General features: G+C 38.6%; 1 protein-coding gene across 1 annotated transcript in view; it reads left to right on the top strand.

The window, feature by feature from the left end:
• rod (rough deal) overlaps positions 1 to 13,436 on the top strand; it is a 136,774-nt gene that overhangs the window by 36,992 nt on the left and 86,346 nt on the right. The window contains exon 7 of the mRNA XM_072306313.1: positions 920 to 1,070. Within this exon, the coding sequence (XP_072162414.1) occupies positions 920 to 1,070 (151 nt within the window). The remainder of the gene's footprint in view (positions 1 to 919; positions 1,071 to 13,436) is intronic.

Genomic DNA, 13,436 nt, shown 5'->3' with positions numbered 1-13,436 from the left:
TCAAACAGTGCGCGGCATTATTGTACTGAACTATCTGGAATTACTAAAAAAATGTTTGAACGTTACAACACCAGAAAGAGTAAACTGAGTAAAATAATGAGAGAGAGCGAATACCTAAGAGAATGAAACAATATTTTGACAAGCTACCAAACAACTTGAAACATATTTTAACAGAGCCATCTTTTATTAAAAAAAACTAAATTATTTTTATTAGCGAAATGTCCTTATTCAATGAATGAATTATTAGAGGTTAAATAAACATATCCTGTACATAAACTGTATCTTAGACGTAAAGAGGACCTGCCATATTGCCTGTATTTATACTGTGCATTAGTGAAAAAATAAAAATTATCCTCTTTTTTTTCAACTAGGAAGAGAGAATACTTCCCGTATAGGTATTACTGATAGGCCACAGGCCGAAGTTAGTAATACACACCATCTTGCTTGAATGAAAAGTAAATTTTATTTTAAAGTAAAATTTAAAAAATTAATTGATATTAAGAAACGACCTGACAATACTTGGCATGTTTATGACGACGGACTTCTGCATTGAATGAAGCAGGTAACTCTCTATTCCAAGGTCTCGGAGATGTTTAACTAAAGTTTTTGGAACTATCCCGGTTACGGACATTATAAGGGGCTTGATGCAAACAATGTTCCGGTTCCATAATCGCTTCCTTTCTTTCTAATATATTCCTTTCCTAAAACCTATTTGCTACTTGGACATCAAAATGCACTGCTCTGAAAACTTTGAATGCAATTATCTGAAAACTTGAGTACGCAACATCATACATTTATAGCTTCAAATATATTTGCTAGAGAAATTTTTCTGAGGATGTATTAAAACTTGATGCATATTTGCAAGAGAAAATTTTCTAATGATGTATTAAAAACTGCAGATAAATGTATTTTTTTACAGGCCTTCAAATCAAGCGTACTATACACATTCAAGGAAAAGGATATCTAATTGATAACGCTCACAGCTTGGATGATTTCTTGTTTCTAGAAAAGTGCAAGGATTTGAATTCAATACATGTTAAATCAGTTGTGGAGAGCATGCCAGAGTTCCGGTAAAACCTTTGTTATGTTTTTTGTATCATTCCTGAAGAGGGCTTTTTAAGGAAGGGTATATGACCCATTCCAAAACCCTGACCTTGCGAGGTACCATACAGTGGGAGGGGCAAAGTCACTCAGTAAGTAATCCGTCTACGCTGTTCAACTGGGTTGTGAAAAAATCTTTGATCACTCGTAGTGTGTGTCACTGCCAGCACTACCTATCAGTGTAGATGAAAACAACACAGTCCAACTCGATGAGGGCATGGCCATTAGGGTGGAGCAAATTCAAGAAATGTTGTCCGATGGAGTTGGCCCAGCATAAATAGATGCTCTATGAGATTATGAACCAAAAAGTAAAAGTAAATTTTTTTCGCATTTGGACGTTTTCTGTCAGTACATTGGACCTAAAGATGGCGTCTGCAAAATTTGATTTTTTGGGTAAGTGAATAGTCAATCTCAGATGAAATTGTTGATTTAGTGCCGTTGAAAAAAATTTCCGTGGGTTTTGCGTAACTTAAACTATTAGAGTAGTAAAGGCAAATTGGGGATTCTCTATTTGGAAGTGATTTCCGAACCGAAACAGATGAGTTGTTGACGCTCCATTTGAGAATTCGGCAATCCACTGTGACTTGAAAAATCCCATCTTCTACGAGGGTCGTCAAGGAAGTAAGTTCACTTGTACGATATCTCCTAAACTAAGGTAGGTAAAGAAAATCTGTAGAAAGGGTTGAAAAGCCACTATTCTCAGCTCTCTAACACGCTATAGATTTTCAAATTTGGTTTAATAGAACGCAAGAAAAGTGGGTTTCTCTGAACCCAACTTAGAGATTCTTAGAGGTGGTTGAAATACATGTAAAACATAAGTAAAGACTTTTCCTAAGTGGGAAATAGCAGGATTAGCCGTGTTTACTTCAAAATCAGCTGCATGCGAGCAAAAGTTTACAGAATTGTCAACGTAAATTCTCACTAGCTAGTTGAATCCTTCATAAGCATTCAAATTATCCTATCCGTTCTCAAAGAAATTTCGTCAAAGATCCATGATTTGGAAAAATATGCAGCTTTTTCAACTTTTACCATGAATGAACCTGAATTTGTGCAGTTAGGGTCACCTTTCTTGGCAAGAGAACGAATAATAGAACTCAATTCAGACAGTGAAACCAAATTCAGGGTTACAACTCCAAGAGTGACCAAATGTAGCTTAACATTTCCATGTACTGCAGTCCAAAGCCACCAATAATCAAAGTAAACACGGTCAATCCTGCTATTTCCTACCTGAGAAAAGTCTTTACTTATGTCTTACAGGTATTTCAACCACCTCTAAGCTACTTTTTTGCTACTAGCAATAAACACAGCGGCTCACTGGCGAATGAAGCTCCGTGAAATTTTGGAACCGTGCGGAGAGGAGGTGGGTTCAGAAAAACCCACTTTTCCTGAGTTCTATCTAACCAAATTCAAAAATCTATAGCGCTTTAGAGGGCTGAGAACAGTGGCTTTTCAACGCTTTCTACAGATTTTCTTTACCTACCGTAACTTAAGAGATATCAAACAAGTGAATTTACTTTCTGGACGACCCTCGTAGATTTTGGCTTATGAATTTTTCTCATGGTTGTAATTTTCAATCTTTCTTAAAGACTGACATTATCAAGGAGGTGATGGAAATATCTGAAATTATGAAATTGAAGTGTCCCTCAAAAACTTTTCCTTCACACTTTTTTCAGGCTTAGGATTGACCAAAGAAAATGTAATTCCTTGGGCGTGTTAAAACAGTCCCCCCCCCCCACCCCTGCGAGGACTCTTGAATTTGTGAAATTCAAGGATAATAGCCAAATACCTCCGCTTTGAATCGGTGTTTGGTTTCGAAGGTAGGTAAAATTTTTCAGTCCAATAATATTGTTCGCTCGTAACCATCCTTCGCAGACAGTCCACAACCATGCTGGGAAACTTCGGTCGCTAGTTGAACATGACGTTCGAAGGCCTGGGGATGGCTGGAAACTCTGGCAATTCAGCATCACAAAGATAAAAATGTGAGGAAAATTGCTGTTGAAAGAATTTAAATCGCCAAACACAGCTCTTCATCCAAGAATGTAAGACCATTCAGAATCCGTCCACTAAACTTCATTGCGCTTGTTGTATAAAACTAATTGACTGGGATAAGTTAGAAAACATTACTGTGGCCTCCACTTGTCGCTTTTATGTCAAAGGAAGAAATAAAATTTTTTATTGAAGGTCAGTCCAAAGCAAGGATTTTCAAGTTTCCATGCCATTGTCAGGCCTTCGAACGTCATGTTCAGCTAGTGACCAAAGTTTCCCAGCAAGTTTAAAGACAGTCTGCAAGGGATGGTTCTTTGCGATGGTCATTTATTGGACCGAAAAATTTTACCTACCCTCGAAACCAAACATTGATTCAAAGCGGAAATATTTGGATATTATCCTTAAATTTCAAAAACTTAGGAGTCCTCGCAGGGGTGGGGGGGGGGGGCTTTTTTAACCCGCCCAAGGAATTACATTTTCTTTGGTTAGTCCTAAGCCTGAGAAAAGTGTGAAGGAAAAGTTCTGGAGTGAAACATTCATTTCATAATTTCAGAAATTTCAATCCCCTACTTAAAAATGTCAGTCTTGAAGAAAGATTGAAAATTGCAACCATGAAAAAAATTCATAAGCCATAATCTAGAAGATGGGATTTTTCAAGTCACAGTGGATTGCCGAGCTCTCAAATGGAGAATCCCGAATACATTCGTTCTGGGATTAAAGGGTCGCGACGACGGGGCGCGCCGGCGCCGCGTCGCGAGGCTCCCCACGTACCTTGTTGCGTAGCACTGCGTAACAGCCGCAACTCTCGGGCAATTTGCCGTTACTACTTTAACAGTTTAAGTTACGCAAAAACCAAGGAAATTTTTGTCCACGGCACAAAATCGACAATTTCAGCTGAGATTGACTATTCACTTGCCTGAAAAATCAAATTTTGCAGACGCCATCTTTAGGTCCCATGTACTGACAGAAAACGGCCAAATGCAAAAAGAAATTACTTTCACTTTTTGGTTCATAACCTCATAGAGCATCTATTTATGCTAGGCCAACACTATCGGACAACTTTTTTTAAAATCGCTGCACCCTAATGACCATGCTCTGAACATCCATCCTCTGCAGGGTCTACTACAGTCGTTGATAAGACCTCCTGTTGGCTATCAGACGGCCGCTGAGCCTTGCAGGAATTTAGAATGTGTCAATAGTATGAGTTTAAGGACCTTGTTAAGTTATGGTCCAACTTTGGGGTGCACAACAGCAGGAAGCTATTGCCTTGGCCCTTGAAGGCGCCTCGCTGGTCGGCCTGGCCTTTACTTACTGACTTTTAGAAGGCTGATTTCTAACTTTATGTTAAGCCCTGTTGAGAAGATTGTTCTAAACAAGTGAAAAACTGAAACAAATAATTTTGACGGCTTTGATGTTACAAATTTTGATCAGAGTCAAGTGCTCAATATTTCACAAAAACTACACTCTCCCATGTTGCAATTTTGGAGCTACCAATTGCCTTAAGACTTTTCAACAGTATAATAGAATTCTTCTTATTTGCCCTCATTAAATTTTGTGAGGGAAAACTTCAAAATTTCAAAAGGGAAAGGGCTGTTTTTATTCAATGGGAGGATCTGTGTAACCTTGTCGTTATTTTGTCAGTTTTTGTTTTTCAGTGACTTTTTTTTTGTTGCTTCGTTCTATGTGATGGCAGAAAACGGGGGAAAATTTGTCCTACTCTTAGCTGGTCTCAGGTTAATTTTTTTTAAAGGGAGAGATTAGAAATGTAACCCCTGGTTGCGTGTATTCGGGGTCCTTTTCTAGCTTTCTAAACGGATAAAATGCATTCACCATCACATGAGACTCCTTGGAGACAACATTTTATCTCGGTTATATCTTCAATTTTGATGAAATGACAATCATAAGTGCACGCCTTCAAGTCGACTTGTGCTAGGTGAGCTGGAAGACGTTTAACCGTGTCTATAGTAATTCTGGTAACACTCTGCTTTTCACCTCCGCTATGTCCAGTAGGTACCATTTATGCTAGGTTTTTAGTTTAAGTCTGTAGAGGTAATCTTAACAAACAAGGCGCAGCTCAGTTCAATCGAATCCATGTATTATTACTCCCTAGAAATAAGTTTGTCGGCGGAGTTGATCAAAATTATTCCGATTACAATCCGCTGCCTAGGACACCCGCATAAAGTTGTTTCTCCCTATAGTAAAGCATTGGGGATAGCGGTTGTTTACTCGCACCTCGCCGAACAGGTTCAATACCGTCGCGTGACGTCACAGCCTTATAGACGAAATTCGTCACAGGGGGTATTTTTCAACAGGAAACTCGAATTTTTGGTCCGATTTTCAAAATTCAAAATCCAAAATGGCGGCCCTGTACCAAAATGCAGTCCCGGCTCCTGGAACATCAATTTCTGTAAAACTTGGTGAAAAAGGAGATTCAGACAAATATGTCGTCTTCCCATCAATGTTGAAAACTATGCGGGGTGGTAGCAGCTCGTGGAGCAAATCTCAAATTCATTGCGAAGCGAAGAAGTGGGGTCCAGGGACACTCCCCGGCTAGACGTGTCAGCTCGCAAAGCGAGCTAATCACGACTAGTTATGTATATTCTTGGCGACCCCTTTCTGACTTCCTCTAAGAAAACCTATTTCAGCCGTTGAAAGCAGTAAGTATAGCCTGTCTTGATCGAAAAATGGAGTTTATCCTAAAGATATAAAAAACTGTCGTTCAACCGAGAGAAATCCACGACATTAAATATGACTAGTTGCTGCAGCTCACTACGCTCGCTTGCTCCTCTAACTGGGGGCTTTGCCTCCTGGTCCCCCAGACACTTGCTAAGTGAGTGACTTTTAGGTGTCATTGATAATCATAGCACTTCCCTGAAGGCAATATTTTAAAATATATTATTACCAGTTATGATTTGCAAATGCTTGCAGTTATCATTAAAGTGTTCCATGCAATTAGTTGTGTTCCCTTTAATTACCCCTGTGAAACACCCAGACTCCTTCAAAGCAAAACGACTACTCTGTGCCTCAACTTTAACTCATGTAGAGGTATGCCACTCATATCAAGACTATCCAAAATCCCACTGGAAAGTTAAGAACCTCCCTTTCCTCATTGACAATGATTCTGTTGACACCGCGGTACGTTCTTGATTTGTCTGGTGGTAAAGACTTTACTTTGATGTTAATTTCATTGCAATGGTCAGTTTTTGGTGCCAGAAATAAACTTTTTGTTAGCTCGGTTGCAGTGAATGATGCTGCATTTTGACGTACGTTTCGGTAATTACGTGATTTTCTGTCATGATGTTGTAAGGCAAATCAATGACGTCCAAATCTTTTGTGTCTGCTAAAGGATATGTCCCGTTTCCGAGGTCAAGCAAACAGTTGGCAAATTCTGCCACCTCTGCCAAAGTTCTCATTTTGGTGTCAATTTTTTTATATCAAAATGTCATCATATTGAAATAAATTGATGGTATGTTGGACCAATGTCTGACGGAACGCGAACGTCGGACGTTTGCGAGAACACGTCCCACACAAAATGAAGTGTGGGTAAAGTGATGTGTTCAAAAATACCAAAATTACGAAAAATGGGCTATTAATCATACATTTCTACTGCATAACAAATAAACATCCTTGGAAAATAAGAAAACACTCCTCGAATAGAAAATGTAGACATTTTGTGAAAATTGAATTATAAGAAAGAAAAACATTATGAAGATTAATCACTGAATCGTTTAAAAAAATGAGCAGCTGCTGTAAAAAATTCAATCAACGATATATTTGCGGTACTTCCGAAAAAAAGATTAGTATCTCCTGAAAAAAAAACTCAAAATCATGTTATTTTAATATCATCGAAAATTGATGACAAAATGGAGAAAGCATAACGCCAGACAAACCAACACAAAACTGTATAAACTGAAAACTTGTGATAAGAAATAACATGAAGAAAATGTTTATCAGGTGTTCCGACAAAGGTCAGCATGGGGAATTGAATGTCACTGATACAGCATACATTCCAGAGTAGAAGGGTGCCATGTGTTGTAAGCAGGTTACAATAGGTTCATGCGGCAAGGGACCCAGAAAATCAGTCATTGGGAGGTCCCTCCAATCATTGGGTTTTCTGATACTAACTTACTAATTGTAGGACCATTACCCTTTGAATAAAAACCATAACAGGTTCGTTTATCGATTCCTTGGCCTACATTACAATATTTCTCCATTATAAATATCAAACCTTAGTGTAATAAATTAATATAATATTAATAAAATAACTAATAAACAAAACAAATTAAATTGAGTCGCTAAACATTTTGTAATAATGGATGATCATCAACATCGACAAAATGTTTAAATATTTGTCTTATTTCCATTGGACCTTGCACTGTGCGATGGTCATGAGCATCGACAAACCAAGAGCACTGGCTTATCCAAAACCTAATTCCTTTCATTTGAAACAAATTCTAAACATATTAGTCCAGTAGTTTCTGCGATCGAAGGAGGACAAACTGTCAAGCGGTACGTCAAAAATGTATTGCTATATCAATTTGAGATAAATTTTGCAACGACGGTCGCGCAAATCGATAAACCGAGGAGTGCTGGGACATCTAGAGCCCAAGAGCTTTTATTTGAAACCTATCCGAAGTAAATCAGTCCTGTAGTTTCTGAGATCGAAAGAGGACAAACTGTCCAGCGGCAAAGAAGAAAATACAGGGTATTCGAAAAGTCCCCCCCCCTCTAACTTTTGACCTATTTGAGGTAGAGATTTGAAACTTAGAGGACGTTCCTAGGTCAAAGGAAGCTACCTTTTGACCCCCCTAAAATTTTCGGGGGGTCCCTGGGGGAGGGGGTAATGGACCCCAACTTTTTTTCTAAATGGGAAGACCTCTCTTGGGATACCTTGTTCGAAAGAGCATGAGAAAAGAAAACTTCACCCGCAAACCCGAAGTCAATATCTCAAACCGTTTCAAAATGGCGTCCAGTTAAAGTTCAAGATGGCAGAAAATTGACACCGGTTGTTCGTCGATGGATTTGGGCGAAATTCGGTAACCGAGGGTATTTTGACACGAGGAAAACGAATTTGAGGTTAGATTTTCTCCCAAATCCTAATTTTCAAAATGGTGGCTGGTTAAAGTTTGCCATGACCGAAAATTGGCATCTCGGTCATTTGCCTATGTATGCACCTGTAACTCAGAGCCTAAGAGTATTTTTGTATGAAATTATCAGATTTGATTGTAAATTTCTTAAAAAAATTATTTTCGTCCTTTTTGAAACTGTTTGAGATATTGACTTCGAGTTTGCGCAAAAATTGTTTCTTTTTTTATGCTTTTTCGAAGAAGATCCCTCAAAGGAGGTCCTCCTATTTGTTAAAAAAAGATGGGGTTTGTTACTCCCATAACAACAACATTCTCCTCGCATGGTTCGCCTGAACGAATTTTTTGTTGACAAATCAAAAGCAATGACACTTCAGATTTATGAAGTAGAGGGTCTTCTGCCGAGGTATTTAAGCCAAGAAAAAAAACATTCTGTCGAACTCCTGGAAAATAAAGTCGACTCAAGGGTATTTTAGGGCGAAAAGGGGCAACTTACCGATAGTAAGTCCCGTTATATCACTGAAAATAAATTTCCTCGATAGTTATAATGCCTAGGTTCCTTGAATAAGGTTATTTTAAGTACTCGAACACTAAAACCACAGGTTTTAGCAACATGATAATTTTGGAGACCTGGAATTACCCATTGGAATCGAAAATTTCTCAAATTTTCCATGAAGCTCTTTAAGAATGGCCTTCTTTGTGGGCCAACGATTCCGCCATCAAACCAAGTTTGAAATGGAAGCTTATAATGACCTGAAGCTCGCAGAAAAAATTCAATATGAGCGTAGGAACGGTTTACGAGTTTCGGTGGCCGGAGGGGGGGGGAGCAAATCCGATCTATTATTCGCCGTTTTCTTGTTGAATTGATGTTACCTCGGGCTTCTAGTCGTTGTTCACACATGTTCAACCTATCGATACTACAATATTTGTTCACGTAGAATTCGATTTTCACGTCAAGGCATCGATACATCGATTCTCTTTATCGATTTTTCCCGATTTTACAAGGAACATTAATTGTTTTGCTAATCGATACCAGAAACCAACAATGCTCCTTGAATAGCGCTCATATTGAATTTTTTCTGTGAGCTTCAGGTCATTATGAGCTTCCATTTCAAACTCGGTTCGATGGTGGAATTGACGGCCCACAAAGAAGGCCATTCTTGAAGAGTTTCATAGAAAATTTGAGAAATTATCGATTCCGATGGGTAATTGCAGGTCTCCAAAATTATCATGTTGCTAAAATCTGTGGTTTTAGTGTTTGAGTACTTAAAATAACCATATTCAAGGAACCTAGGCATTATAACTATAAAGGAAATTTATTTTCAGTGATGTAACGGGACTTACTATCGGTAAGTTGCCCCTTTTAGCCCTAAAATACTCTTAAGTCGACTTTATTTTCCAGGAGTTCGATAGAATGTTTTTCTTCTTTGCTTAAATACCTCGGCATACCCTCTACTTTATAAATCTGAAGTGTCATTGCTTTTGACTTGTCAAAAAATTTAAATTCGTTCAGGCAAACCGTGCGGGGAGAATGTTAGGAAAAATCGACGAAATCGCACGATGTGGGTACTTTGAGGGGTGGAAAAAGGCATGTTAAAAGCGATATGGTAAAGTGCGTTATTTTTCAAGTAAAGAACCTTAAAAAGTGTGTTACCTCAGAAAGTTTCAAAGCCGTAGCTACATTTTAAAGCGGAGAAAAAAATTTGCAAAATGACGAAAAAACGCAATTGTCCGGAATATTTGAAGTTCCCGCTTGAAGACTTGTCGGCCCCGACGGCCCCACCTAGGATGACCTGATCGAGCTGAATGTAGGTTCATTTCACACCAAATGACAACTTTTAGGGGGGTCAGACTTTTGATTTTCGAAAAGTCGAAAAATAAGAACCACCCTAGTGGACAAAAATGTAAGGCACCGTAAAAATAGACTCACGGAACCCAAAAAAGGTATGAAGTATTCAATTGAGCCCCACTGGACCCTCGGTTAACGAATTATGACGCTCCCAACATCTGAGAGGCGGTGCAATAGGTCAAAAATGGCTATGCGCTAAATACATGTATTTAGAAGTTATGACACTCAATATTGTGACTAAAAATGCTGCTTTGAATCTCATTTGAACCAATTTTTAAGTGGAAAAATCTCGGATAATTGCAAAAAGTCGTAAAAGTGCTTTTTCAGGATTGAAGTTGAGTATCCAAAAAATGAGAAAATGTGAAGTACCCAGAGGAATACCACTAATTTTCGAATAAAATGTATCTAAAGTTGCCAACTAAAATACTTTGTATTTCTTTTGGGACAGTTCCGTTTCGATGGAATGGGCCTGTTGCGAACTTTTGCTAGAGCAAAAATAAGAGTTGTTTCCTGTAGATAATGCCTCAAAAATCACGATGAGCGCATCGGCAAAGTCTGAAATGCACTCATAACTTCATAATTTGCGTAAGAAATTTGCGGTTTTTTGAGCTTCCCGCTTCAAAAACGATACTACGGCATAGGTGAACATTTTGTTAGAGGAGTCGCTCCATCGTCGGCGATATTCATCATGGCCAACGCTTGCGCGCAGTTCCGCGCGTAATTCGAGGAGAGTTCAAGGTCAATCAAGGCGGGCGAGGAAAATATGAACGTAAACACGCCGATTGTTATCTGGTCTAATCCTGTTCAGGTGTTATCTCGTCCCATCACACGTGTTTTGGCGGATTGGCGTCGGCCATGATGAGTATTGCCGACGATGGAACGACTCCTCCATCAAAATGTTCACTTGTGCCGTAGTATCGTTTTTGAAGCGGGAAGCTCAAAAAACCGCAAATTTCTTATGCAGATTGTGAAGTTATGAGTGCATTTCAGACTTTGCCAATGCGCTCATTGTGATTTTTGAGTCATTATCTACAGAAAACAACTCTTATAATTGCTCTAGCAAAAGTTTGCAACAGGCCCAATTCATAACAGACACGTTTTCAGAGGAAATTTAATAAAAAGTACACCTTTGTGTCAGAAAAATTGTCCTGATCACGAATATTATAATAATATCTGAAGAATTTGAAAGTCAATTTTTGATTTTTGTCCATAGGATTCCGCACTGTGCATCTGATGGGAAAACCCCTCAAATTAGTAACTTAGAATGATGTAAGGACCTTCTGTACCAATTTTCAGCCAAATCTGAGTGGGTTGGGTTTCGAGCCTGGCACAGTTGACATGGAATGGCCCTATTATAAAACAACCAATCTCAAAGAGATATTTGCTTTTCCTAGTGTGTGAAAGTCATAACCATGAACAGTAAGGCAAAGAGAAGGATGTCATCAGAATTACAACTAATCACGGTTTTCTGATCATTAAACTCTTTTCACAATCAAACAAAACCTTTAAGTGCGTGGCAAAGATATTATTCTCATAGTGGGGCTTCGGAAAATGTTTGGTTTTCATAGTTTCAATAACTTTTTTTTCAAAGTAGGAAACCTCAATTCTCCTGTTAAATAAAATTGGCCCACCACCTCTCTAAATTTTTTCTCCTGTGTAAAAATAAACCTTGTTTTTGGAAGTTTGTAAATTGTCTATTTAAATTTGTGCTCAAAGATAATAAAGACCATGTAAGTGCAAAAATAGAGTACACAAACTGCTGCTCCAGAAGGGTAAACTGTGCCTGAGTAAGTGCAAAAACTTTACTTGTGTCCCCCAATCCAGTGAAGTGAAGTAATTCAGCAGGATTTTTATCGTCTTATCCCTCAAAGTTAATCAGCAAAGGAGGAATCATGCACTATCCATTATAGTATGGTGACTACAATCTGAAAGGAAATATAAATTTGATGTTTTTTTTTAAAATGCTGAAAATTTTAGGAATGAATCTAAGTAGCGCTGAGCTCATTTTAGAAAGAGGAGGTATCTCTTAATTTTGACCCAAACGCCAGATATCTCCAATTCAAGATGGTGCATGCCAATTTTGGACTTATTAACTTTGAGGCGCCATAACTTAGCACAAAATAAACCAACTTTGCTCAACTTTTTGTTTGTCAGCTTTTGAGATGTAGAATTCTTTGTTCCACCAAATATTTTTTTGGAACCTGCCATCTCTTTAAGTAAAAGTGAAAGTTTGCCCAAGTGATGCCAAATTGCCTTTTTTTTCATTTTCAAGTCTTTGTTTTAAGTCATGTGTCGATTGTCACAAAATAATTTTCGCTTACGGTAGTGAAAAACACCTACGCTCCAAGAGCTTTCAAATCATGTCTAAAAAGTTGGGTTTTCAATAATTTATGAGGGTGCAATTAGGATCTACTGATGATGTTTACATAAGAAAAATTTGCTAAGCAACTTGTTCTGGGTCAAACCGTGTTCCTCACTGATTGTATTAGTATGTCCCTGGACAATTAGTACCGCATAAGGGTAAATTTGACGCTTTTGTCCTACCCCGGTTTCAGGCCTTTGCTCCATAGCCTATATCCAAAACCCCGACTTCCTGTAAATGGATAAGAACCTTCATTACAAATAACATCAGACATGTACCTGACAAAATTCATATCTCAGTTTGCTTCCTTTGAGAGTCGTGAACTCTGCAACCAGACAATATAGATACTGTATATTCTATAAAGTTCTACCTAGTTCTACCTCATTTCTTGGCTCTCCGAAGTTCTGCTCATTGGCACTCTTACCGAGAGTTGAGCTGAAGGAACCAGCTAACTTGGAGTCAAGTCGGTTTCACTGGACTGAGCTTGACTTGATCTGAAATTTGAGTACTTGCAGAGCCGTAGCAGCTACATCAATCAAAAAAAACAGAATAGACAAAAATTTGGGGTTAGGATACTATGCCCTTATTTTTTTTTAATATAGCTGTTGTCCTATGATGGAATTTTACGCCATGGCTCCTTCACTATTTTGAATTTTCCCTAGCTTCAAAATTTAGAACATACTAGCCGTTCTGGACGCGCTTTGCGCGTCCGTCACGGCCAGCCAAGGGGCTGCGCCCCCTGGACCCCCGATCACTCGCTATGCGAGCCATTTTTCTCAGTGATTGCACATTTGATCACTAAGATGTATACATTTTGGAGACTCTGGAGGCAAAAATGATTTCGTCACAGAACCTTGCCGGAGCGTGCCATCATTTGCACATGAATAGATGTGTGGGGATGAAGCGATGATGGGGATCGATCATTTCTTCAAAAACGCATTTGACTGGGATGTCAACCCATCGGGTGGCGGAAATAGACAATCCATGGATCTCCTTCCGTGATTTGACTTGCTGAAGTAGCAAAAGTTCATCTTTACCTCTCAAGAAGATTATT

Source organism: Bemisia tabaci, chromosome 1 (assembly GCF_918797505.1).
Source record: "Bemisia tabaci chromosome 1, PGI_BMITA_v3".
Taxonomy (NCBI): domain Eukaryota; kingdom Metazoa; phylum Arthropoda; class Insecta; order Hemiptera; family Aleyrodidae; genus Bemisia; species Bemisia tabaci.
Note: the sequence above shows the minus strand (reverse complement) of the source record. Positions and strands in the feature narration are given on the sequence as shown.